Genomic DNA, 25,878 nt, shown 5'->3' with positions numbered 1-25,878 from the left:
GAAATATCGGCGGCTTCTGTCCTGAGGCAACTCCCTTCCTATATATGCAGGGTGTTTGATAAAAAAAAATCGTATCGAAAGACTTGTCTGAACATTGTGGGAACAACGCTATTTAGCTCGGGGGAGATTTATCTGTTACGCGCGTTTGTCAAATGTCATTCCCGAGAACTTGAATTTTGATCTCCGAAATTTGCCGAGACCACCTCAGTCTTTTTTTTCTTTTTTTACAGACAGAAAGCTTATGCCAGATTTACCCCTTTGTATTATAAACTACATTCACTAGTATACAATGACAATGGCCGGAAAAAGATTCCGCAAACTGTCGTTTCGATGCGTGGATGCCGGTTGCATTGCCGGCTGTATAGTTCGTGAGGTAACGTGCGTGTTCTTCGCTACGGATGTAGTTCCGTAGCCGGGCTTATGGCTTTTTTAAACCAACGGAAGTAGACATCAAGTAACGGATGGTTTTACTAGGAAGATGAGAAAATAACTGATGAAATAAAACAAAAATCAACGTCGTATAACGTACCAAACATACAAAAATTGAATTTTATCGCTCGTTTCTTCGAGGCAATCCGCCATCTTGGTTGAGGACCTTCTGACCTAACCCGAGGCACAGCCTCGACGCCCGCACCGCGTACTGCGAGCCCCCCCACCCCCCACCCCATATCTGTAGAACCTAACTTGACCTAATTAACCTCACTAAAGTGAGGTGATTTAGCCCCCTACCTTTCGCAAGATGAGCAGTTTCGAATTCGTTAGGCTTTGCACTCCCGTGTTTCTCCAGCGCCAGAAGTGCATCAGATAGGGTTGTTCATATGCACATAAAAAAACTTCTAGACCACACATTCTTGTAATTCTTTTTTTATACTCGCTATATGGTCATATCTCGCTTTAGTGCATTATTTCGCTTCTCAACACTCCGGCTAATTAGAAAAAGCCATAAGCCCGTCTACGGAACTACACCCGATGACACAAACACATAAGCTTCCAAAGTCCAAGAACCAACGGCGCAGTCTAACGGTAGCATTCCTGATCTCAAATGAGGAGGCAGAGTACTTACCGCCATAATGGCTTGATGCAGGGTAGCCTGGATGGCTTCAAAGCGGACAAAATGGAAGAACAGCAACGTGATACCGAGTGAGTCAATTCTGGCTTCGTACTGAACGGCTGAGCACGCGCGGTGGTGCACTGACCGCGCTGACCTCGATACTAGAAACACGCGCTTGTAGCTTTCTTCATTGACTTCCGCCCGATTTCATTGACTATCATCCCATCTAAAATGCTAGAACACATCGTTTTCTCATGTATTTTTACTCACCTTAACTGTAATAATTTTTTCATAGTAATCAACACGGGTTTCTGCAAGGTCTACTCTTGTGATATCCAATGGACCATTTCCACGTACGCGTCGTTCTTCTTCCTTCTTCTTCGTCCCACGGATAATGGCCATTAGCCCCAAGGGAGATCGGCCAGGGCTATGAGGATGTCTAACTGTACTATGACTTGACGGTGACAATTTGGGTGGAGAATGTAATGGTTGAAGTGGTGGAGGTGCTGAAGTTCGCTTGTTTTGGCTCCATGGCACAAGGGCAAGCATCGTGCATGTCGTGGTTATTTGGGATATACTTTAGCAACGATGCCGCGGCCTTTTCGAACAGAAAAAACAAGAAAAGCCAAATATGCGCTGCTTCTCAACTATTTGAAGACAATCTCCGAATTTACGAACCAAAGTATGTTAAAAATACGCAGTTTTTAAAATATGTTTTACGAAAATTACTTTTTCAAAACGGAGCAATCCGGCTATCTATATTCTACCACGATCCCACTACTTCAGCGCCACTAACAATGAACACGGAAACTGATAGAAATGCGAAACGGAATCCTTATATTTTACAGCCTTTTTTGGGTATTACGAACGTAATTAATAAACGTATTGCAAACAACGCAAAACTTTGGCAGGCAAAAAGCTAAAAATGTACAAAACAACATAGCAGACGACACATGAGCGGCAGTTTTGAAACACGAACTTTCGAAACGAGTGCGAAAAATGAACCTCTTCACGCTAGGCCCTGTGAGACGTAACTTGCGTAGGGCTAACGTAAGACTTGCACCAGAACCAGTACTAATATTCACCTGACCTAACCTATAGGTTAGGTCAGGTGAATATTAGTACTTGACTAGTACTGACTAGTACTACCTTGAGGTGAATATTAGTACGTGACTGAGGTTATAACCTCAGTCACATCAGATGCAGTCTACGTCAGCCCTCTCGACACATGGAATACGTATTCACCTGCCCTGACCTAACCTCAGTCACGTCGGATGCGCAGTCCACGTCAGCTCTCTCCACACATGGAATACGTATTCACCTGGCCCAACCTAACCTCAGTTACGTCGGATGCACAGTCTACATCAGCCTTCTCGACACATGGAATACGCATTCACTTGACCTAACCTAACCTCGGTCACGTCGGATGCACAGTCTACATCAGCGCTCTCGACACATGGAATACGCATTCACTTGACCTAACCTAACCTCGGTCACGTCGGATGCACAGTCTACATCAGCCCTCTCGACACATGGAATACGCATTCACTTGACCTAACCTAACCTCGGTCACGTCGGATGCACAGTCTACGTCAGCTCTCTCGACACATGGAATACGCATTCACTTGACCTAACCTAACCTCGGTCACGTCGGATGCACAGTCTACGTCAGCCCTCTCGACACATGGAATACGCATTCACTTGACCTAACCTAACCTCGGTCACGTCGGATGCACAGTCTACGTCAGCCCTCTCGACACATGGAATACGCATTCACTTGACCTAACCTAACCTCGGTCACGTCGGATGCACAGTCTACGTCAGCCCTCTCGACACATGGAATACGCATTCACTTGACCTAACCTAACCTCGGTCACGTCGGATGCACAGTCTACGTCAGCCCTCTCGACACATGGAATACGCATTCACTTGACCTAACCTAACCTCGGTCACGTCGGATGCACAGTCTACATCAGCCCTCTCGACACATGGAATACGCATTCACTTGACCTAACCTAACCTCGGTCACGTCGGACGCACAGTCTACATCAGCCCTCTCGACACATGGAATACGTATTCACCTGGCCCAACCTAACCTCAGTTACGTCGGACGCACAGTCTACATCAGCCCTCTCGACACATGGAATACGTATTCACCTCGCCCAACCTAACCTCGGTCACGTCGGATGCACAGTCTACGTCAGCCCTCTCGACACATGGAATACGCATTCACTTGACCTAACCTAACCTCGGTCACGTCGGATGCACAGTCTACATCAGCCCTCTTGACACATGGAATACGCATTCACTTGACCTAACCTAACCTCGGTCTCGTCGGATGCACAGTCTACGTCAGCCCTCTTGACACATGGAATATGTATTCACCTAACCTCAGTCACGTCGGATGCACATTGTACATGGGCCCCATTCTTCGACATGTGCAATACGTAATCACCTGGCCTAACCTAACCTCAGTCATGCCGAATGCTCATTCTACGTGGACCCACTCTTCGACATGTGCAATACGTAATCACCTGACCTAACCTAACCTCAGTCACACCGGATGCACATTCTACATGGACCCACTCTTCAACATGTGCAATACGTAATCACCTCGCCTAACCTAACCTCAGTCACGCCGAATGCACATTCTACATGGACCCACTCTTCGACATGTACAATACGTAATCACCTAGCCTAACCTAACCTCAGTCACGCCGGATGCACATATCTACACAGACCCACTCTTCGACAGCAATACCTAACCTGGGAAAAGATGCACTCTCTCCACATTCAGGTGTTGCTTTTTGTTTTAATTTGTAGCATTTTATTATTTCCATCCATCAACATAAAAAGTTCCATTAAGCAAAACCATCTTACGCAACCCTACACCCAAAACGCTTCTCATACTACTACATCCAATAGAAGACGACTATTAACCTCTCCATACCCAAAACGCGTCTCATGCGACTGTATCGGATGGCAGACGACTATGCGATACATAGCCGATTGCCGATCACTCGCCCGTATCGTCTGGCAACAATGACAACGTGCCAAAATTGCCAAACGCTAATTCCACGCCTATCCGTCCGCCGCGGCATCGTTAGTAAAGTACAGCCGTTATTTGCATAATTGACATGTAGAGGCATTGTAGTATTCATTAGTAGTAGACATTGTAGTAGGGTCATTGTGTAGTAGTCGGTGTGGATGCGTGGCTGTGTGTTTGACCGTAGCTTTCCATTCCAGGTAAGTAAGAACCCGCGGAGTTGGATACTCTACACTGAAAGTGTGGCACGAAGTTATACTTGGGGTAAACCAAAGCAATCAGATGCCATTGTAACCTTCGGCCACCCTTTTCAGACTTATGTTGCTTTGACTCGCCTCGTGCGAGGGAGCCACCGGAATTTCTCAGACCTAATGAGCTCCTTTGGCGTGCACGTTGTAACACTCAATGGGCGATTGTGGATGCACAGGTGGGATGATGCAAAAGTGGGCTAGAAGCGGCGCGAGCGAGAAAGGAAATATGCAAGCCCAACCGCTACCGACCTATCCCAGCTGGAAGTGCTGGAGGCTCCAAACGAAAGGTGGGCTGCTAGGGACACGGGAACCTCCAACAGACGGAGTGGAAGACTTATATAGGCCTCTGAAGCCTAGCGTAAAAGCTGCATTGCACGAGGAAGTGCTCTACCGTCTCGTCCTGGCCACAGTGGGGACACGCGGGGATTGAAGAGCGGCCGGCTCGGTGAAGATAGAAGTTGAGGGGGAGGGCGAGGCAGCGAGCGCGCGTCAGCGAGACCTCTGACTGCCGAGAAAGACAAGAATTCGGCATCCAAGGGTAGCACAGATGGGCGTACTTAGGGCGCAAAATGGGGCCAGAGGATAGCCGTGCAAAATGTTTATCTGGCGACACACACATGTGCAAGGGTAGGCAGCAGGCCAATAACCGCCCCAGAGAGGGACATTTTTGCGAGGGAGTCAGCAGTCTCGTTTACAGCAAGCCCACGGTGACCAGGAACCCACGTTATGATGATATCGCGTAAGTGCGAGTGAGCGAGCGTAAGCAGAATGGAGAGCATGTTCTGGGAAGGGGTCGCCAAAGCGGAAACGACTGAGATTGAGTCTGAAAGCAAGAGCACCCTTTCCCAAGTGGGCGGGACCCTTTTGAGAGCTAGAATCATGGCGAGGAACTCGCTATGAAATGGAGGGGTGAAATCTGGGAGCCGCACCGGGAACTGGAACTCAAGCTGAAGGAAGAAAAGGCCGACCCCAGAGCGCTCCTCTGAGACAGAGGCGTCAGTTGCGACCACAAGATGTAGCGGAAATTGATGAAGATGGTTCGTTAGCACTGTCTGCAGAGTACGCAAAGGAGCATGACGAACACTCGTGGGGAAGATGTCAATGACACTCACAGAAGGAGGGTCCAGCGGGGCCCCAAGTGGGAGGACATCCAAGAGCGAAACCTTTAATGGCAGAAGGAGTTGCTGGGCGAAAACTAATTGCGGAGTATTTCTACGGTGCCACTGCCGAGTTAACCACAGTCGAGCATCCATGAGAGCCGCATCCCTACGCATGCCGACACGGGGGCTAGAGCACCGGTGGAGGACGCCGATTGCCTTCGTTGCCTTTAGACACAAGTGATCTATGTGGTGACGCCAGCTCAGCGAGTCGTCGTACCACATCCCCAAGTACCTGAGCTGCTTAACTTGACGGACCGATTGCAGGCCAGCTTGCAAGTCGATGGTGACTGGAGTGTTCAGCGGGAACACGAGCATGGCCGACTTGTCCACATTCAGGGAAAGGTGCATAAAGCTCATCCAGGCTGCCAGGGTGTCCAGGTAGGCTTGAAGCTTAGCGTACAACTCCGACAATGAGGGCACCGAAGCAAAGAAAGCAACGTCGTCCGCATACGTAAAAGTTGTAATGCTCGGGTCGCATAGGAGGGAGCTCATCAAAACATTGAATAATGTGGGAGAGAGCACCGATCCTTGGTGGACACCCCTCTGGGGGTAAGATGAGGAAACTAAGGAACCAGCAGAGCAGAAGAACGAGCGATCACACAGGAAGGCCATGACCCAAGCAATCAGGTAAGGGGGAATGTTAGCGTTCACTAACTCCTGGAGGAGCACCAAATGCTCTACGCTGTCATAGGCGTTCCTGGCGATGAGAGATGACATGATGAGAAGACGACGAAGAGATGACGACAAATTAACACAACGTGGGCGTAGCTGGCATTTTTTTAGGATATAGCAGGATAACATTTGTTTTGAATGGTACAGCCTGCTCCTGTGGAAGCACTCAACACGTGATACACCCCGAAAAAGTACACGAAAACATTCAAAGAAGTTCTGTGTTCCAGCCTCCGAACATCAATTGCCGTCAGCTTGTTAAAGCATATTCGTAACACTCATGTTTTTATGCCAACTATCACGGCGACGCTTGTAGAGTTCGACGCAACACATTACAGGCATTGAGAGAAGCTTGAAAGCGCATGCGCAAACACCGGCAAAGAGAAAGATCTTGGGGACGGAGAGCGTGACACGTGAGTTCTTCGTCGCCATCCACTCGAAACCATCTTTCTTCATGCGCCCAACGGCGCGAATGCAAAGCTCCCTCTTCGTTCGCTGATGCTTTTACGGTGGGAAGCGGAAGAACCATACACCGACATTTATGCCTTTCATGTTTCGGCAGTTGACACATTATATATAGGCATTGCGAGAAAAAGCTTCGTCAACTCGCATCACAGCCTACAACATGTTTTCATGCCAACAAACATACTAGAGCACTGCACGGGCCCAATTTTCAGGCCCATGCCCGGCCCAAGCCCGACGTCTTCTATAGATTTAGAGCCCGGGCCCGGCCCTAACACAACTCCGCCGGCCCAGACCCAACCCGTACCCGACTGTTTTCATGCTCAGGCCCGGTCCCAGCACGCCTCCGCTCTAAATGTTCTCGAAGCCCGGAGGCGTATGTAGATTTATTAAACAGCACAGCGCAGCGAGGCAAAGGACGCGGCTAATTGATGGAGGGTGAGGAGGTACACTCGAACGGATCGGCTAGCACGGCGCATCGGCCTCGGTAGCTCAGTCGGTAACGTGCTGGCTTGCTGAGCTCAAGATCGCGGGTTCGATCCCGGCCGAGGGTGGTAGCAATGTGGGGGAGGTAAACATTGCTTCCAGCACCACGTGTCGGAGATTTCCGGCGCACGTCGAAAGAACCCAAGGTGGTCCAAATTATCCGCAGTCCTACCCGGCGGCACGTTCAACATGTCGCCCCACACTGGGAAGATAAACCATACGTGTCACAACACGATACCATTATTATTATTATCTCTGCCGCTCTGTGCTTTGTGCTTGCTTGCTCGGGAAGGCAACGTGCAGGGGCGCGTGGGTGATATGTATGTACCTTGCGGTTCAAGATGGGCTCATCTCTGCTCTATGGCGCATGCACCGGTGTTAGTTCCCCTTTCGCGAACTCTCACGCGAACGAAATATGTCAGAACACCTAACCTAACTGGTCCTCGTGCCGGACTCTTAGCGCGTCCGCCACACCAATCGTCCCCAAATGTGTGTGCACGTGTGAAATCCAGACCCATTACACGAAATAAGCATGATCACATATCACAAAGTAATAGTTCTCAGATGAGAATATCATGATATCCCATACCCAATGGAAAAAAAAAGTGACGTGAAAATTCAGTTGTGCAGACTCACGAAATATGTTCGCGTACGTGCCCGACCATGGCCGGCGTTGTCAAGCCCGCACCCGGCCCGGGCTAGGTGGCCGAATCCCGAGCACGGCCAAACCCCGCACAAAAAACAGAAATCCCGGGCCCGTGCAGTGCTCTACTGTGCACTCTACCGTAGTATATTTTCTCTCACCGATCATCTCACCCTTCAACGCGACCTAAATTATATTTTCCCGTGGCGTTCGAACTGGAAGCTTGCCCTCAACATATCGAAGTGTTTCACCGTTCATCCCTTTAGTTTCACACGGTCAAAGCAGCCCTATCAGTCCCATTACACATTAAACAACTCTACTCCACTATCCCGAAGTCCAACTCCTACAAACACCTCGGGGTTAATCTTGTTCCTACTCTGAGATGCACGAAACACGTTAATAAAACCGCTAAAACAGTGCTAAAAACAAATAAAGATGACACCGGACGGTCGGACGGACGGACGCACTGCACTGGACCTTTGTTGAAAGTGCATCGCGTTCGTTCGGTGTGGTCATTATTTGTTTTTAGCGCTGTTTTAGCGATTTCATTATGTGTGACCAACAGGCCCAAATTGGTACCTTGTTGAACCACGTTACATCAATTGCAAGTCACACATATCGTAGACTCGGATTCACACGTCGCAACCTCAAGCATGCGACACCATTGGTGAAAAAAATTGCGTATACAACGCTGATACGCCCTCAATGAGAATGCGCTTGGTGCGTATGGGTGCGTATCTCATCTTACCTTGCATAATGTCCTGCTTGAGTCATTATAGAACCGTGCTGCTCGTTTCATCCCTAACATTTATCCCTCTAGTATCTCTTTAATAAAACTACCTCTTGGTCTACCTGAGCTGGCGCTACATCAGGTTGTGTCTATTCCATAAGGTCTTTCACTGCAGTCACTTGAGACCTAATTTTTTTATCCCCTACCATCCTGCGGGGGGGAGGGGGGGCTTCTCTAGGGGGTGTCTTTACATGCTTTTGACGAAACATTGCGTAATCTCGCAAAATTTCAGGGGGTCTCTCGCAGTTCTTTTTTTGCAGGGGTGTGAGAAGGCGTACGGGAAGCTGCATAAATTACTAATTTGAGGACAGCGCAAAAGGCGCATTGTAAATGAACGAAATCTGACCTTGATGTTCCGATGTCACAAATTAGAGGCTTCTGTTTACATCAGAATCATTCTACGCCGAATGATCCAGGCGACCTGCTCGATCACCCCTCAGTTCTTTAAAAAAAAACATACTCCGGTCTACCAATCTGCGGAAGTTTTTAACTAAAAAAATATCCACACGCTCTGCAGTTACATCGTCTGAAAATTATGCGTTTGGGCAAAGAAGTCGCCTTTGGCACATTGCTCGGGCAAAGATTTGTCATCCTGTGCCACGAAACCCTGTCCATGTGGATAAGTCCGTCCTCTCGGCGTCTTCCTTCGTAATATAGTTTTCGGCTTTTGTGTAAATTTCGACCTCTCGAGACTGAAGTGACTCTTTGGTAAATGTTTATTGGTAGGACGGCTTAGCCATGGTATTGTTTGAAAAAAAAAAATCTATACTGTGGAGTCCAATGACCACAGAAACCTATCCAAAGCTAATACCACAGTATATGTGTGACGGGAATTGCCTCAGGACGACAGCCGCTGATATGTTTAACAGAGACTGCTCTTCTGGGCCCAGAAGAAGAACAGTCTGTTATATCAGGCAGATTTGAAAAGGTATCGCGTTCTGCACTTCGACGCTAGCGGCGTTATGTACGCGAACCAATACCAATCCAGACATTTCTCCCCTGACGTCACCCCAGTTTAAGAAAGCACAACGAAACCGTTAGGAGCTATCTCCTCGAGCATATATTTAACTTGGCAATATTATTTCCTAGCATGCCATATAAACTAGCTTTGGTCACGTGGCGATCTCATACAGGAATAAAGGTGACATCTACAGAGGACGTAGGTCGTAGAGCTCAGGATTATTAAAAGAGACATCATTACAAGAAAAAGTTCCAGTGAACTCAGGTCGATGTTTCAAGGGCTCGTTGCATCGCAATGCTGGGTAGGTGTTAGCAGGCTGGCCACACAGAATATAACACGTAGCGACAAAAAAGATTGCGTCGGACGACAAATGTGGCAGATGACGAAGTCGAACATCCTCAGCATATTCTGTTGCCTTCCTGTATGCTTCCCAAGCTACCTCTAGCGCAGCTGCCGCATCACGCACTTGTTTGTTAGTGTGCTCGTCAAGAGATTGATTTCCGACTGAGCCTTTGCTCCTGTTCGAAGACCCGGTCATAGCGATGGCCGCCGAGGCGATGACTGATCCTAAGGCAGCGTGCTTGACTGCACTCATGACGTTATTGTCGTACAGTGGAAGCATCATCGTGTAAGGTGGTAACAAGTACATGTCATCAGCTTTATTGTAAAGATTGTAGGCCTCACTCGTGGCGAGTAATCCAAAAATGAAATGTGTGCTGACCAGCTCCCAAAGGGTCATGTTTCCGCGCGTGGGGAAATCGTGAACAACTCTGCGCCAGTTCTGGAAGATGAAAGGACCCATGTCACTGATGTCGAAGAATGTGGCGCTCAGAAAATTGGAATCCTCAAAGCGGTCCTGGTACTTCGTCATCAAGTGCAACTGTTCTCGCAATGAAGAGTTGACATAACCTGCACCCATGCTGTCTTCTGCAGCCCCGGTCCTAATAAAAGCGACTTTGCCAATGTCATCGATTATCTTACGCACTTCTCTTATAGAGGCGCTTGGAGCGTACACCTCCGAAAACTTCACATAGATCGACCACCCCATGTAGGTTTCAGTGAGGTCGAGGCAGAGGTTGCGGTTTTGTATATCTCCACGTTTTCCTGGGTCCGACGGGTCAAAGTCGCCCACATAGGCGCCCAGGACTTCCCTATTGATGAAGCGAGCGCACTGTTGCACCATGATCCAGCCTACTTCGTAGTGAATATACTTCTCTTCCATCTTGTTCAAAAGTCCGCTAAACGCCCGTAGGTAATCGCAGTCATCCTGGCTGATAAATACCGGGGCTTGTGCAGGGAGGACAAGCTCCTCTGTCACGAGTCTTAACGAACGCTCGTAAGAAATTTCATTTGTCAGGTTCGCCAGCTCATGCAAGTTCTTCGGTGGGTTCGTGCTAGTGTCCTTGCTATAGTTTGTGAGATCATCGAGTATTGCAACTTCGATTTGTAAAAATTCGGAGTATGGAAGCATAAATTCTTCCCTCGTGCGTGTACTTTTTGTTGCATTTTGAAATGTCTCGTAGTACCATTGGTATCTTCCTGAGTTTTCAATTACGGCTGCCCGCTTCTTGTAGTTGGAAGCTTCCGCTCCACCTCCATGAATGACCAATACGTTTTCACTGTTCTCAATGTTCAAAAGGTTCGTTACCCTAAGAATCCTGAAAAATCTGACCAATGACAAGAGCACGTCCGCCTTCTCGGAGATGCTGGGCCAGTCTACGTTGCTTTCAGAGAGAATACTTCTGAAGCCGTGCGTATCTCCACTATTCTTCTGTGCAGCCATTCTGCACGCTTGAAAGAATGCTGCCGCCTTTTCATGTGAGTCCTGCCCATATCGAGGAACATTTTCCTGGAGATTGTCGTTCAGCAACGCCAGAAAGTAGTCCAAGTGGCTTCGGTAGACAGACTTTAACTGAGCCTTGTTCCAACCGTCACAGACGAAGGCGTAGAAGTTGTCGCACGGATTGAGACGGTGGTTGATGGTCCTACTGAGCATTACTTCGAACGCGCTACAAGCTTGCGAATCGCAGAGCAGGTAGACTTTGCGGTCGCTGACGTGCTTGATGACAAAATAGGTTACAACACCGAGCAGCAGAAGTACCGGGATGAAAAAGATGATTATGCGTTTGAGCTTCTGTACCGGGGAGCGTTCGGAGCTTGACGATGCTGGGGGGTCAGCACGTACAGGGCGTTGATAGCGAATTTCGTGAGACGCTTGGGTTTGCGAGGTAGTCTCAGATGTGACACTGGACGACTGGTTGTCGGCGAGTCCTGTTGTAAAGAAATACGGGAGCTGAAAAACGAGACTAGAGCGAAAAATTTTAAAAAGGTATATGAAGAGAATTAGCAGAGGCGAGCTACAAACAGAGAGGACCACTAACAAATCGGCCGTAACGACCAAGACGAAATTATTTCCAAATTTAAGGCTCCTGTTCGTGTAAGACACGCATGTCGCCAGCGAGCCTGAAAACCTGTATCGTGCCGCTGCAGGACTCAAAGGTGCTGAAAAACGATTTCTAACCACGTGTGTTTAGTGCACTGCTCGTAGTACCGTGCTCCAAATATTCAGTTAGCAAAGGTTTACTTGTCTCCAAGTGTACGCGTTTTCAGGAAGCCCGACAGACAGAGCACGACGCCAAACGGTGGCGCTGGTGACGCAACATTTGGGACTTGTAAGCAAGGTGTTGGAAGACTTATTGGGACTTGGGACTCGATGTAAATGGACTTCACTGTCCTCGCACTGGGTTTTCAGTGGTGAGCCTCTCACCCTGACGGGATGATATCACGTTCCATGTGAACTTCTGGCGCCACCCACTCAAAACGTTGCCCAGTTGAGCACTGCTGAACAGGCCCAAGAAGGCCGAAACAGCTGTCAAGTGCTGGTGTGGCGAAGTTTGGGACTTGTAAGCACTTGTAAATACAAGATCCTTCAAATTAAGGAGGCAATGAAGGAGTCATCCCATTTTTCTAAAATCCTGAAACCCGCACGTATAAGTTGACATATCCATCCCCGAAGTTTCATGTACAAATGAGCCGATACCGTGGCAATCGGGAGCGCAGGGAGGCCAGCGCTCATTTCGTCGTCAGAGGTTACGTGCTTTGGAAACATGAACATGGTTGGCGTAGGTGCTGGTGAAAGGTGTAACGGGTGAAATACGTAAAACCTGGCCTGACCTAACTTTGCCGATGGTTGCGCAGTCCACGTGAACACAATCTCCAACTGGTGAAATACCTAAGAACCTGGCCTAACCTAACCTTAGTGATGGTTGCACAGTCTTTAACAAGTGAAATATGTGGAAACCACGACCATCTCTATAATACACGACCATAACACTCGCCCGTTCGCCTATGGGACTTCCGTCCGCGCCTCGAGGAGCGGAAGTGCCGTATTTACGCGCGGAGCGCCCGGCAGGGGCGCCCCTTGCGGTACCCAGAAGAGCGCCTGTTGTAGCTCTGCTGTGTGCAATATGAGTCATCCTTGTGGGTAATTCTTCGTGCGTACACGTTTGTGTATTGTCGCAGGTTCTCTGTTCATGTAGAGCTAAGAGTTCTGAAACTAAATACTCAGAGATAGGCTGTGCTCTGAAGCGTAGGTGGCATGTAAAACTGTGAAACTCGCGCACTATGTGCCGTACATCGTACACATGGCAGCACCTTGCGTGTTGGGCCAGTTGTCATGCGTTTATGATTGTCAGACGCAAGCGCGTTCAGACTTTACGTTTCACGTGAGAGGCGTTCCGTGTTAACATACAGGGTAGTTACAGAGAATGGGTGAAGGCGACCGTAAGAAGAAACTGTTCCTGGCAAACAGATGACTGACACCAGTTACGACGTCCAACACAATTTGTTGTATAAGCAAGCACTTCAGTTTTAAATCAGCAGTTGCTTGTTTTGTTTTCCTACTTATTGTTCCCTTTTTATTTTACTTTTACGCTTCTTTTCTCTCTTTTGCGGTTTGCCATTACAATGCTCTGCTAACCATTATTATGCTGTTCGGATAGAAGCCACTCTGAGAATTTTTCTTGATGGTGGATTTTCTGCGACGCTACCTTGTGGTGCCTATTTTGTGTTCGTTTTGCAATCCTGGGAGAGGCAAGGCTGTGTAAACTTCGTGATCACTAGACGTAGGTACCGTAGCCAGGGTGCCACGTCTGAGAATTTTGCGCTTTGCGCCGATGCTAAAGTATTCCGCCTTGAAATGCCGAGAACACGCAGAGTTCGAGCTAGCATGCAGGCGAAAAACGATTTTAGATGGAGAGTTTTTCGCTGTTGTTGCAGACAATGGTCGCGGCTGATAACATTGTTGTACGAAGCATCTTCATCAAATTTAATGCAAGCCTTTGCTCATCGGCACCAGTGAAGATGCTGTTCTCCTTTGCGAATCTGATAGTTCGGCCGAACACAAGAATCCTAAGTGATGCAGTCAAAAATATTAAAATTACCGTGATAATCTAACAAATAAATGCTATTTTTCCTTGCTGACTTGTTATGATCATCGTTATTTCTGTAATTCCAGATGACATCTTCATCACAGTATTTATGGTACTAGTTACGGCATTTAAATACTGTATATTTTATATTTAAATACTCCTATCGAAAAGTATTATGAAGAGTATTTAAACACCCCTTCCAACAAAGTATTTTGTATTTATGTCCACTCCTGGTCGGAGGCCACGGTTCATTATTCGTTTTTTCAGAGAGAGATGCGTAAAAGGTACTCAGCTATATTAGATAAAACTATTTATGGTACACACCGCCGTCCATAAAGTGCACCCTATATGAAATGAAACAATCGCGATTCGCAATGAAGTTACTTGTGTCAAGACGCAGCGATATATTTCGAGCCACTGCTCCCGTAAGACAGCATTTGAGCGGAACTCGTGGAATGAAATACTTGTGTTCGACACTGCTTTCTTCGGCTTGCAAAGCGGGACGGTGCAGTACACCATCACGTGTGCACCGTGCACAAACCATCACAAACCATGCACTAGGGACAAACACTGTCCACCGCGTGAAAAATAGCAAAAACCAAACGCGAATGACGGCAGCAACGGTATCCGCATAGCATGCGTAGTCTACCGAGGGTCCCGTATTCAGCGCCACAAACGCGCGGCGGCCGCTTGGCGAAACTACATCAGTGGCGCTGGGGCTAGGTGCGAGTGTTATGGTCGTGTATTATAGAGATGGTCGTGGTAGAAACATAGACGAAACCTTACACTACAGCCACGGACGCTCTACATGAGCATAGTCTGCAATAGCACACACCGGCCCTTTTTCCTTTCAATTTTCATGTATTCCCCACTGTCCCGGCATTATACCGTATATTTTGTGAAATAAAACATTTTCAACATCTTTTCAGGTCCAGCTTTGCCGATACCAAAATTTTCTCAACAGTACAAAACAAAACAAGCTTTCCTCTCCTTTCAAATCCTACGAAATCGTAAAATATACTGCGAGATTCCTTAGCAGACGGCTTCTGTTTCACTTATTTTGCTCTCTAGATGGCCCTCACTGTCACAACACTTCTCCGCCTTTCTAAGATGGCGGCCTTCACCTCTGTTAGGCTTCGCAAGGTCGTCGCTGTGGATGAACGGCTTCAAATGATATTTTACAAACACACATAAAAACGTTCTACCGTACAGTTTTCCATAATTCTTGTGTTTTCCGATTCCCTATATCGCCCTTGTACACTTCGAACTATCATTTAACATTCAAACGCGCTTGGTATTTTTTAAATTCCATAAGCCCGTCTACGGAACTACTCCCAAACTAAAACAGTGTCCCCAGGGTGAGCATAATGCGGACGACACTTTCAGTCCCCCTCTTCGCACGGTAGACGTGTTTTCGCCCGCAATCTTGGAAGTTCGGCGCGCCACCTGTAGTTCATTGGAGTCGAGAATCTCCTCGTCGTGGCTTACAAGTAAGCATCAGCAAAACAGTGGAAATATTGGGAATATTCCTCTGCCGCTAATGTGCTCCGTTGTCCGTTGTTGGAGCTTCGAGCTTGTTAATTTCAGATTTGTTAATCTTAGCAACTTTTAGGCGTTATGGAGTTGGATAAACCTTTTGCACGACAGTTGAGAAAACGGGTGCGGGCCGTAGCAGCCGGGCCTGAAAATCAGGCTCGTGCAGTGCTCTACTTCCTATAGGCTATACTTCCCAGGCTATCTCGAGACCGCTATCTCTAGAGTTGGAAAAATGGAAGCACTTCGTAGTAGCGACCAAATACTTACAGCCATAGGGCCTGTTTGATGGTCCAACGTAGCCCTTCGAACTGGTTAGTAGCGCCTGGAAAGGAAGAGAAACTGAATGAAGTCAAGTGAGCCAGAGAAGACAGTTGAACTGGTTCAACATCCGTGAGCGCGTGGCGGGTATCCTCTGACACTTCTTCCTCTAAACTACTCTCGCTCTCACAAAAGAAATTCATTTTATAGTCACTTCACTTACTTTATGTACTTTCTGTTCGGGTCTAATATTTAATAATCGTAATTTAGATGGCACGATTTTAAAATTACGCTCGATGTCTTCACCTCACATGTTCTACAAAAAAGTTTGCAGTCGACTTGATCGTAGCCTTTTAGCTCATGTCAAGTATGGCGGGCTAGCCCGCCATATGTCAAGCAAGCATGGAGGCTTCACTTTATTAACGGTCCCGCGGTGGCAGTGGTGATGGCGTATTATATGCCTCACGTGAAGCCAATTCTGATGGCCAACAGCGCCTCCCTGTGGCCGGTGCCGTCGTTACATGTGTGACTTCGCTTGCTTTGTTTCGCGCATTACATGGCCCCACAGTTGCGTTCATTGGTTGGACTCGAGCAACTCGAGAGTAGAGTCTACTCTTAGTGGGCAGAAATGTCGCCGCGCGGCTCTCGTGATGTCATCCCCGTGACAGTGACTCCAGTTCTAAAATTCAAAGGTCCAGAGGTGCTCCAGAGTCGGCTCACAGCGACTCTCTTCTCGAAGCAGCTGGCTGGAGTCGATGACGTACGACGATCCTCATATATCATGACCCCGAATCGCGCGACTTGAATAAACGCAGACAGCCATTCCGAATAAAAGAACACAACCATGCCCCGATACCTGAACGTTCCGAAACAAGAATACTGGACTCCGCCTGCAAGAGGAAGCAGAACCAACTGCGGCGTAGTGTACTGCAGTAGCACGGATTGCCCTTGTTCGTCGTCAGGAGTGAGTCTGGGTACTGCAGTTTATGTGTACTGCGATAGCTTCTTCGTGCCGTAATTCTTTTCTTGTGATTCTCATTCTTACTTATAGTATGGTCCCTAGAAAACTGGCTATTCTGCCGTCCGTGCGAGTTTTTCAATGCAGCACCCTTTCAGTGACTCCATGGCATCGGCACCTCTCCTAAATACAATTAACATCTCCTTGGCAAGCCAGGTATCCTCGGCTTGGAGGTAACGTGGTGCGTTGATGGGCATTTTTAGATGTAGTTGCTCGGCGGAAGCTCTTAACATGTGCCTTTCTGGTTTCTTGTGTAGGATGACGGTGAAGTGTCCTACCTTGATCTTGCTCCAGGTTCTTCCAATCCCTTATATAATGGTGCCTCTTATAGCAAAGCGGTAACTGGGCCTCAGGTGAGACTTACAGTATGCACATTGCGACAAGTTCCTAAGGATTGTGTCAGTGGAGTTTGTGTAATGCCGGTCCAGGGATTGGCGGTACTTAAATACACTGCAAGTAAAATAGTATTTAAAATACCAATACATGTATTTATATTTGGTATGTAAATACAGACTCGAAAAATGTGTTTATAATTATATTTAAAAACCAATTTATGGGTATTTATTTTTGTAAATACTTCATAAATAGCCCTAAATACGCAAGATATTGTCTCATATCTTACAGTTATCCTATACATTTGACCTGTCAGTAAGAAGGGCAAAGCAGAGTTTGGAAAGCCGCACACTTATGCCGTCCTTTTGCAAGCTCGCATTGCGACAAACCATTTTAGATGTCGAGTTTTTCACCTGTGTTCTCCTTTGCGAATCTGATTCTACAGAAGGTATCTAGGATATGCAGTCTTCGAGAAACTGCTAATATTAAAATCGCCATGATAATCTAACAAATAAATGCTGTTCTTCCTTGCTGATTTGTATAATAATAATAATTGGGTGTTTACGTCGCGAGACAACTGAGATCATGAGCGACGCCACAGCGGTCGGTCTGTGGATTGCTTTTGCCCACCTGAGGGTTCTTTAACGTGCGATGAAAGCTCATCACACGGCACCCCGTATTTAACGTCCCTCGCGGAAGACGGCGTGTCTAAGCAACTTGTACCCTGCCACCAAGTTGCTGGCGTCCTCGGCCGGGTTCGAACCCGCGGTCTCGGGATCAGAAGGCGAACACGCTACCGACTGAGCCACCGAGGCCGGTCCTTGCTGATTTGTTGCTATGATAATCAGTATGAGTACTTCAGTAATTCCAGGTGACAACTTCCTCACAGTATTTGTGGTAGTAGTTATGGTATTTAAATACTCATATTGAAAGGTACTTATGCAGAATATTTAAATACCTTTTTCAACGAAGTAGTTTGTATTTATACTTAAATACTCAAAAGATGTCTTGATGCCCACCCCTGTGCCTGCCTAATGTGTTTCTACAGCCAAGAAAAGACAAACCAAGAAAGGCTGGCGCTACTTGACCGAATAAAACAGCTGGAAAGTGAGAACCAAAGAACCGAGAGAAAAGTGCGTCAACCGGAGGAACAAAAAGCAAATGTGAAGGAAAATCTGAAGGTCATATTTCATGACGATCAGCTTGCGTCTGTAACCCGTCACAGCAATCGAAGGAGCAAGTGGTTTGAGGAGACCACAAAAAAAAAAAAGAAATCTGCAGTTATGTTTCGCTTGTGGGAACCACTGGGTATTCCAACATACTGGACCGGAACCTGCTCCAGGACCCTCAGACGCAGGGTGCAAGGCAGTTGTTTTATCTAAGGAAGGCTGATTCCATTTGCAGCAGATCTAATTACCAATCATTAACCTGTTTTCAGTTCTTCTGTTCTTTGTGCTTCTATCATTTTAGGAATTAAGTTTGCACTGGGAATCCTCCATGAAGTGTCTGGGGTAGTCGAGGCTCTGGCGAGTGTCTCCTCTTAACACTCAGGAGTGATGCTTCCTTGTAATGCTGAACGAAATGGCCATTCAGCAAAAGTTGGAGTATGTCCCATGACCCCAGCACCAGTTCCGATATGCCATCCTGCCTGTTCTTGGCAAATAACTCAAGACTGTTGCAACACCCGGTTTGATCTTCATCTTATGTGGAATTTCTACGCGATGGAAGCAGGTTGTCGCATACCATTACAGTGATAATTTTCTCATTATTCTTTACCTTCATGTTGACAGAGATGGAATCCTCCTTCGTGAGGCTTCTTTCACTTCCTCCCTGCACTTGAATTTTATTTATTTATTCTATTTATTTAGACGTGCTGCACCTAAACTCGAGGCTACTGGACGACTGAATAGGAAAAACTGGCACGAAGACATCTTGCGTACAATGCCATCCTGTCATCCACTCGGTGGTGTAAAGAGAGAGACAGAGAGAGAGAAAAGCAGACTATACTTAAAACAGCCTACTCAACATGCGTACTCTATAATGTTGAGTATGTGCACTTCTAAAAAAGGAAGCATCAGCAAACGTAAGATACCCACCCAAAAGAAATTTTTATTTGACGATCACTATGGATGCCCATCTCAGCCGGAAAGCCTGACACCTAACACATAATGGTGCTGAACGCGGGGAAAAAAATGTGTCATACCTAGATAAGGCAAAATGAATTTTTTTTACTCTGAACCGCCTCCAGTTGTTAGTGATATCTGTACTGCGATAAGGATCTCATACTTCACACGCACACCCTTGAACAGGAACGTTCGCCCGGTGCCTCTTGATCTCAATTGGATGGGCCGGCAGCACCTCGTATCGAAGTCTGGTAGGAAGGCAAGGCGGGCGGGGTTCTTGGGACTGGCATGACGATGAAGATGGGGCCACTCAGTCGCCAGCGGCGTACCGCGACCGGTACGGCAGCTCGGGAAGGTGCCGCTGGTGAATGCCCGAGGAGTGCCATCGCGAAGCGTGTAGCGACGTGACGCAGTGTGCGCGACCATGGCAAAAGGAGCAGAAAGATGGGTGAACCATGGTGTTGAGCGACTAGGCATTGAGATGGAATACGTTGAGTGAGCCAATGTGAATTGATGTCGTCGTCTAGCGGTCCCTCGGGAGAACGATGCACCGGACCTTCAGAGATGGCTTCGAATGCGGTCCTACAGAAATTTGGGATGGTACTGGGCCGGATTACGCCGAACATGGTGTTCATTGTTCGGGTCACCATGAGTCCTGACCGGCGATGATGGAACGTCCCAGCGGGCAGATGGTCGTGGCCTCACGCTAGGACGGTGCCGGTAGAACTGGCTGGCAGGCACAGTGCGCGCGCCAGCAGAGGCACGTCTTCATCATGGTTTCACGGGTCACCGCAATGGGAACACAAGCGCTGCGCAATCTGTCGCGAGCCATCGGAAACTGCGTTTCTCCCTCTCCGAAACTGACTCACGCGCCGCCCTTTGCTTCCGCAGGGAGCTTCACCTCCTGTCTTTCTTATAGCGAATTCGGGTGGTCATTTCGTAACAAAACGGCCGAGCGCTCGGAAATTGCTAGGGGCCGGTTTCACCAACGCTGGTTAAGAGTTAAACCGAGATCAAGGGTCCTTAAACTAGAGGTTAACCACCAACCCTGTTTCACGAACGCCGGTTAGCCAAATCTCCCGTTAAAGTTGACGGATTTCTTGATCGCTCGTCAACGGCCGGTTAACCCGTGAGTTAAATATGGCGGCGTTGGTATTGTGGTATTGCAGCGGAAGATTTCGTGGCGGATTTGTGCTTCAGAAGAGAAATTGGTCTCGAAATGAGCATCGTTTCGCAGGGATGTGTCGCAGATGTTGTGAATAAAGTACGTGGATTATCAGCAGCATCGCGGACCCTTGTACCCCATATGTTAGTGTACCTGTCCTTGCATTTCAAGCATTACTTGCTATTCTTGCACATAGATAGCTTCATTTCAGTCGAACAGTATGTTGACAGCTTTCTTGGGTGTTAGCTGAATGTAACCAGTTCGCACCTCGTTACGAAGGCATACGTGTATGCGTGCGTGTGTTACCGTCTGCGATTATAAACAAAACATAGTTTGCGCTGACACTAAAGAAAACTCATTGAAAAACGTATTTTCACATAAGCAACGCGCGTAAAGAAAAGTAGGTTTAATTGGTAGGCTATTCATTAAAATATTTTAGTTATTATGATCGTCTTCAGTATAAATATGTGTCGTCTGCTACAGACAGAAGGTAATCACTTCTGATGCAAAGCCATGGAGTACTTTGACGAGGATCTGGAAGATCTACACCTGAGTTTTCAAGTTCAGCCGTCACGATATTATCCTAGGGACAGCACGGACCCTTTTGTAGCCCTAAATGACAAGCAGTTTCATGACAGATTTCGGCTAATGAAACATACAGTGTATGATCTCCTCCTGGTAATTGAGAAGCACCTCGAGTTTACATCAGACAGGAACTCCTCAGTACCACCAATACGCCAGCTCCTAATCTGCCTCCGTTTCTATGCTAGTGGAACTTTCCAAATAGTTATAGGCGACACGTCTGACATAAGCAAGTCTACAGTCTGCCGTATAATCAAGCGAGTATCACATGTTCTTGCCTCACTGTCACCTCTCTACATAAAATTTCCATCAACGCAAGATGAAAAGCAAAGGACAATGCTCGGATTCTATGACATTGCAGGCTTTCCAGGAGTCATTGGAGCAATTGACTGTACACACGTAGCAATACAGTCACCAGGTGGTAACACAGCAGAGCTGTTCAGGAACAGGAAGGGCTACTTTTCAATTAATGTGCAGTGTGTATGTGACGCTGACTTGCGGATCACCAACATTGTTGCTAGGTGGCCTGGTGCTACCCACGATGCCACAATTTTTGACAGCTCGAGAATTCGAGCCCACCTCGAGACAAATTTAGGGGGTCATTTGCTCGGAGATGCAGGATATCCTTGCAGGCCCTATCTGCTTACACCCTTAGCAGCACCTAACTCTGTTGCAGAAAAGAGATATCAGAACAAGCATGTTGCAACAAGAAACACTGTAGAAAGGCTCTTTGGTGTGTGGAAGAGGAGGTTTCCTGTTTTGAAGATGGGGCTACGTTTGAAGATTGACACTGCTCTGGCGGTGATTGTTGCAACAGCGGTGTTGCATAACATTGCTCAACAAAAAGACAATTGCATGCCTGACATTTGTGAGTCAGTTGTCGAGCATGAATCAGTTGATGTTGTGTGGAACGGTCCCTTAGAGCCAGGAGCCACAAGCGCTAGAGCCCAAATAATTGCAAACTTTGCAAGGAGCCGTGAGGATCTGCAGCAGTTGCTACCAGAATGGTGATAAGCGGGACACATGAAGGACGCATAAGATGCAGGCTAGCTGGTTGTATATGATGGAAGAGGCATACACACAGGACAACATATTTTCAAACAAAACAATTTTTTATTTCAAATACGGTGACCGTAGGCAAAGGAACCTCAGAAGAGTAAAGTGGGTTGACACAGAGGGCACACTTACACAATTTCCTTTGCTCGTAATCTCTATAAACGCCTACAAGGGGCTTTCTGTCTTAGGTCATCCCTGAATTTTGGCATTCCTGAAGATGCTTTGTGAGCTCAGAACTGGTAACACTGGAATCAACATTTTGGTTATAATCTGATAATTTTTGGAGTGGGCAAAAAGGCTCTTGTGGAAGCTCACAGAGATAAGCCGCAGAGGAAATTGTGTCAGTGAGCCCTTCATGTTCTCTCACTCACTCTTCTGGAGTTTCTTGTCCTAAAGTATTCAATGTGATTTTGCAGCAATAAATACATTGTCGTAGAGGGTATAGACATTGTTTATGGTTACGTGTTCCCACACTCATGCATTTAATTGTCTTCGTTTTATTTCCAAGTCCAGCTGAGCTGACTCAAGGAGTAAAGCCTTGTACTCTGTGTCCATCTGTGCGTGAATCAATTTTTCCTTAGCTATGGATTCCTCGAGCTTTGCTACATCCAACCTCTTCCGGTTTAGTGTGATTTTTGATTTTGCTAGTTTTCTGTACCATAATGCAGATCTCTGTGCTGGCTGCATCACAGAGCGTCGAGGTGGCGCAGGCCTCCTACGTGACGAGGTGTCGTACACTTGCCTGCTTGTCCCAGGGACACCTGGTAGACATGGGGCTCCTGCTGTAGTGGCTCGAGTTCCAGAATTAGATATTTCTGTGGTGGCCTGTCCTGTTGAGGTTGAGGTGCCTTGTTCATGTGTGTCCTCATTCCACAGATCTTCACCGCTGAGACATGCCTCAGAATCAATCCGACGCTCCTGTAATATAAAACAAGAATGCAGGCTTTGCATCAAGATCTATGATGTAGATGCGGGCTAGCTGGCGGACAAACTAAATGATAGGCAAGCCTAGCTTGGCTTGCCTATGAATGCATTGCATCAAGAATGCCATTTTGATTTTCATATGAGGTCCAATGCCAGGAAGAACAGCAAGAAGAGCAAATGTTTGTTGTTTGCCTTGTATAAATCTCTTGTACAGGTCCCGACAAAGGTTATGGAACACTGGAGTGGCGTATATAGTCATCTGAGCGACACGGTTGCTACAAACAGGAGCAGACAGACTTACAAACAGGTGACCGGGTACTCGACGCACCACACAGTACGTGTGTCCACTCCCATTCGCCGCTAGGGTGTTGCTGAGATCAACAAATACGGCGCTCTAGTGTTCCGTAAACTTTTGTTGGGATCTGTACATCTCATAATATTTAAACCCCTGAGACTAGGGAAGTATGAAAACAAATGACAAGGACAAAGTGTCCAAGTTGAGACTGTCGATGTGTGTGTTTTGTGCCTTCCTAGTCTGTGGATTTTCATATTACGAGTTCTAATCACCAGCTCACTTGCTTTCTAGCCATTCTCTCTCAAACACGACAGCAAAATGCTTTCAGCTCTACAGAACATAACATCACTGAACGGAGTAAAATAAGCAAAAGACTTACCACAGGAATCTCGTTTGTACCTGTCCCATTGATAATGACATCTAAAAATAAAGAAGGTCAATTCCATTCACCTGAGAATTACGCATATCCAGGATAACAAAATAACTGAGCAGATGTAAATACCAAATATTCTTGAAGCATCCGAGTCATAGGAGTTCTGCAGTGGCTGTAGATTTCCAGGTACCAGAGAGGCAATCTGAATTGTTGCACTGGAGAGCGGTGATGGTGGTGGACCCCCCCCCCCAGTGCGAAACACTGCATTCCGGTGCTTTGCTAGTTCCTTACGGGATTTTTTCTTTTGATTTTCGTAGCAGTGCTTCAACTGCTCAGTGACCCTCAAGTGCACAGTTGATAATGCATTAAACTCCGATGTTAGCTTCTTCCACGTAGCGTTTTTTTGCTCAACTGTCTTCCCATCAATTTTCTTGTTTTCAATTACAGTTCTATATTTACTGACGAGGTCTAGCAGAGTAGATATCTCACTTTCGGTAAAATTCGGGCTTCGTTTCGCCATCGTGGGAAAATAAATAGCAATACCTATAAGGCAGAGCTTCGAAAATGCTGTCGTCTGCGAAATAACAGACCATAATAACAGGTAAGATGATTGCAGATTAGAATAATTGCTAAAAACGAGTGAAAAACGCTGTTCTGCCTCTTTTATTGCAAATAAATTTACAGGCTCTTGTACATGCAAGCGTTCCTAATTATGTCTGCTTCTCAGTGCTGCTTGTAGTACAGTAATGCTATCTCCATGGAGCCAGGCATTGTGGGAGGGGATGTAGACAAGCTTACGAATTGCTTACCGCAGTACAGACACGTAAAACAGCAAAGATACACACAATATTTTCGTGGCACACCGGTCGGTAGCATGGAACGACGCAAACCGAACACAGTACGTCACACAATCTCCAAAATCCGTGCACAGTTGTTTGCAGTCATGACTTCAGCGTACAGCGTAGCTGTATGTTGGACGTAAGCAGCTTGGCAGCACAGTGTGGCAACATCTCCTGACTGGAAAACTTACAATCGTCGCACACGCAGTAACCAGGATATCCGCACTGTAGCACCCGCAAGGAAGTTGTGTACGCACACCAAAACTATCCTAATTGTTGTACTTCGGGTACTGCGTAGATGCAAGAAGCCGAGAGAACGGAGAACAAAACACAGACAAAACAGCTCCCATGCTGCCACCTGGCGACCGTACCGGAAACCAACAATCTAACCAATGAAACTCGGTCTACATGCCAGAGAACCCGATTAGTAAACTGGTCATCCTAAACTCGCAGTTTGAGTTCGTGAAACGCAGTTAAGTTAAACTGCAGTCAGCGTCATCGCGCGCCGTTAGGTGATCTCAGTTTAAGGCTAACTTTAACTCGCGTTGGTGAAACCGGCCCTAGGTCGGCGACCGAGCTGGATCACGTGACCGTTGCCACCCGAACATGGTTGCTAGGAATCTAGCGATTTTAGGTACTTGGATCACGCTAGGGGCGTCGCGGTCGCAAGTCTTCGAGTTCTGTCGTCTTCTAAACCACGTGATTTCAACATGCGGGGCAATGAGGGCACTCGCCACCGTTGCAGTGCGGATGTGACGACACCGGATACAGTTGAGCAATCTGCTGCTCGATCGTTTTGAGACCGGGCAAAAAAAGTGCTAGCTAGCAAATTCCGAGCGCTCGGAAAGCGCCACGCGAACATGCGAGATTTGCTTCATTTTGACCAAGCGAACATGACTGCTCGAGATCTGGCAAAAAAAGTTGCTCCGAAATGACCACCCGAATTCGCCATTACTCTGTGAATTGGCCCTTGTGACAGTGCTAACAGTGCTGTTACAGTATGTAACGCTCCTGCAAGGATCATAGGGTCAGGTTTGTCGACTATCGTCACTCCAACATACACGAATAGCCTCACCCCATTGCTGGTGGTTATGCGGGTAGTACAGCACGCAAAGGAAAACTGATAACACAACAAGAGCTCCATTTTATTGCACACAGGTGCGCTCTGGAAAGAACCTCGTAGCACGATAGAGCTATGACTAGCCTAGTCTTCGCTACAAATCGCTGTGGAAGCTGATGCGCATGGTGATTACTAGTGGATGAAAAACAAGGACTATACTATAAACGGTCACGCACGCTGTACAGCCTGCTAAGGAATGAGTACTTGTAATGTGTGATATTCAATGTGAAGTTCAATGTGAAGTTCAATGTGAAGTTCAATGTGAAGTTCAATGTGAAGTTCAATGTGAAGTTCAATGTGAAGTTCA

General features: G+C 47.1%; 3 protein-coding genes across 3 annotated transcripts in view; 1 reads left to right on the top strand and 2 right to left on the bottom strand.

Moving 5' to 3' along the window:
- LOC135375471 (endothelin-converting enzyme 2-like) overlaps positions 1-25,878 on the bottom strand; it is a 180,373-nt gene that overhangs the window by 11,822 nt on the left and 142,673 nt on the right. The window lies entirely within an intron of this gene.
- On the bottom strand, positions 9,707-15,880 carry LOC135375441 (uncharacterized). The gene is made up of 2 exons (XM_064608136.1): positions 15,753-15,880; positions 9,707-11,790 (listed from the first exon to the last, which is right to left on the bottom strand). The coding sequence occupies exon 2, from the start codon at positions 11,513-11,515 to the stop codon at positions 9,707-9,709; it is 1,809 nt and encodes a 602-aa protein (XP_064464206.1). The 5' UTR covers positions 11,516-11,790; positions 15,753-15,880.
- Positions 20,896-21,975, top strand: LOC135375440 (putative nuclease HARBI1). Its single transcript, XM_064608135.1, has one exon. It carries the CDS (start codon positions 20,896-20,898, stop codon positions 21,973-21,975), a length of 1,080 nt encoding a protein of 359 aa, XP_064464205.1.

The sequence above is a fragment of the Ornithodoros turicata genome, unplaced genomic scaffold (genome assembly GCF_037126465.1).
Source record: "Ornithodoros turicata isolate Travis unplaced genomic scaffold, ASM3712646v1 ctg00000864.1, whole genome shotgun sequence".
NCBI lineage: Eukaryota > Metazoa > Arthropoda > Arachnida > Ixodida > Argasidae > Ornithodoros > Ornithodoros turicata.
The sequence above is the reverse complement of the archived record's forward strand: the minus strand, read 5'-3'. Positions and strand labels throughout refer to the sequence as shown.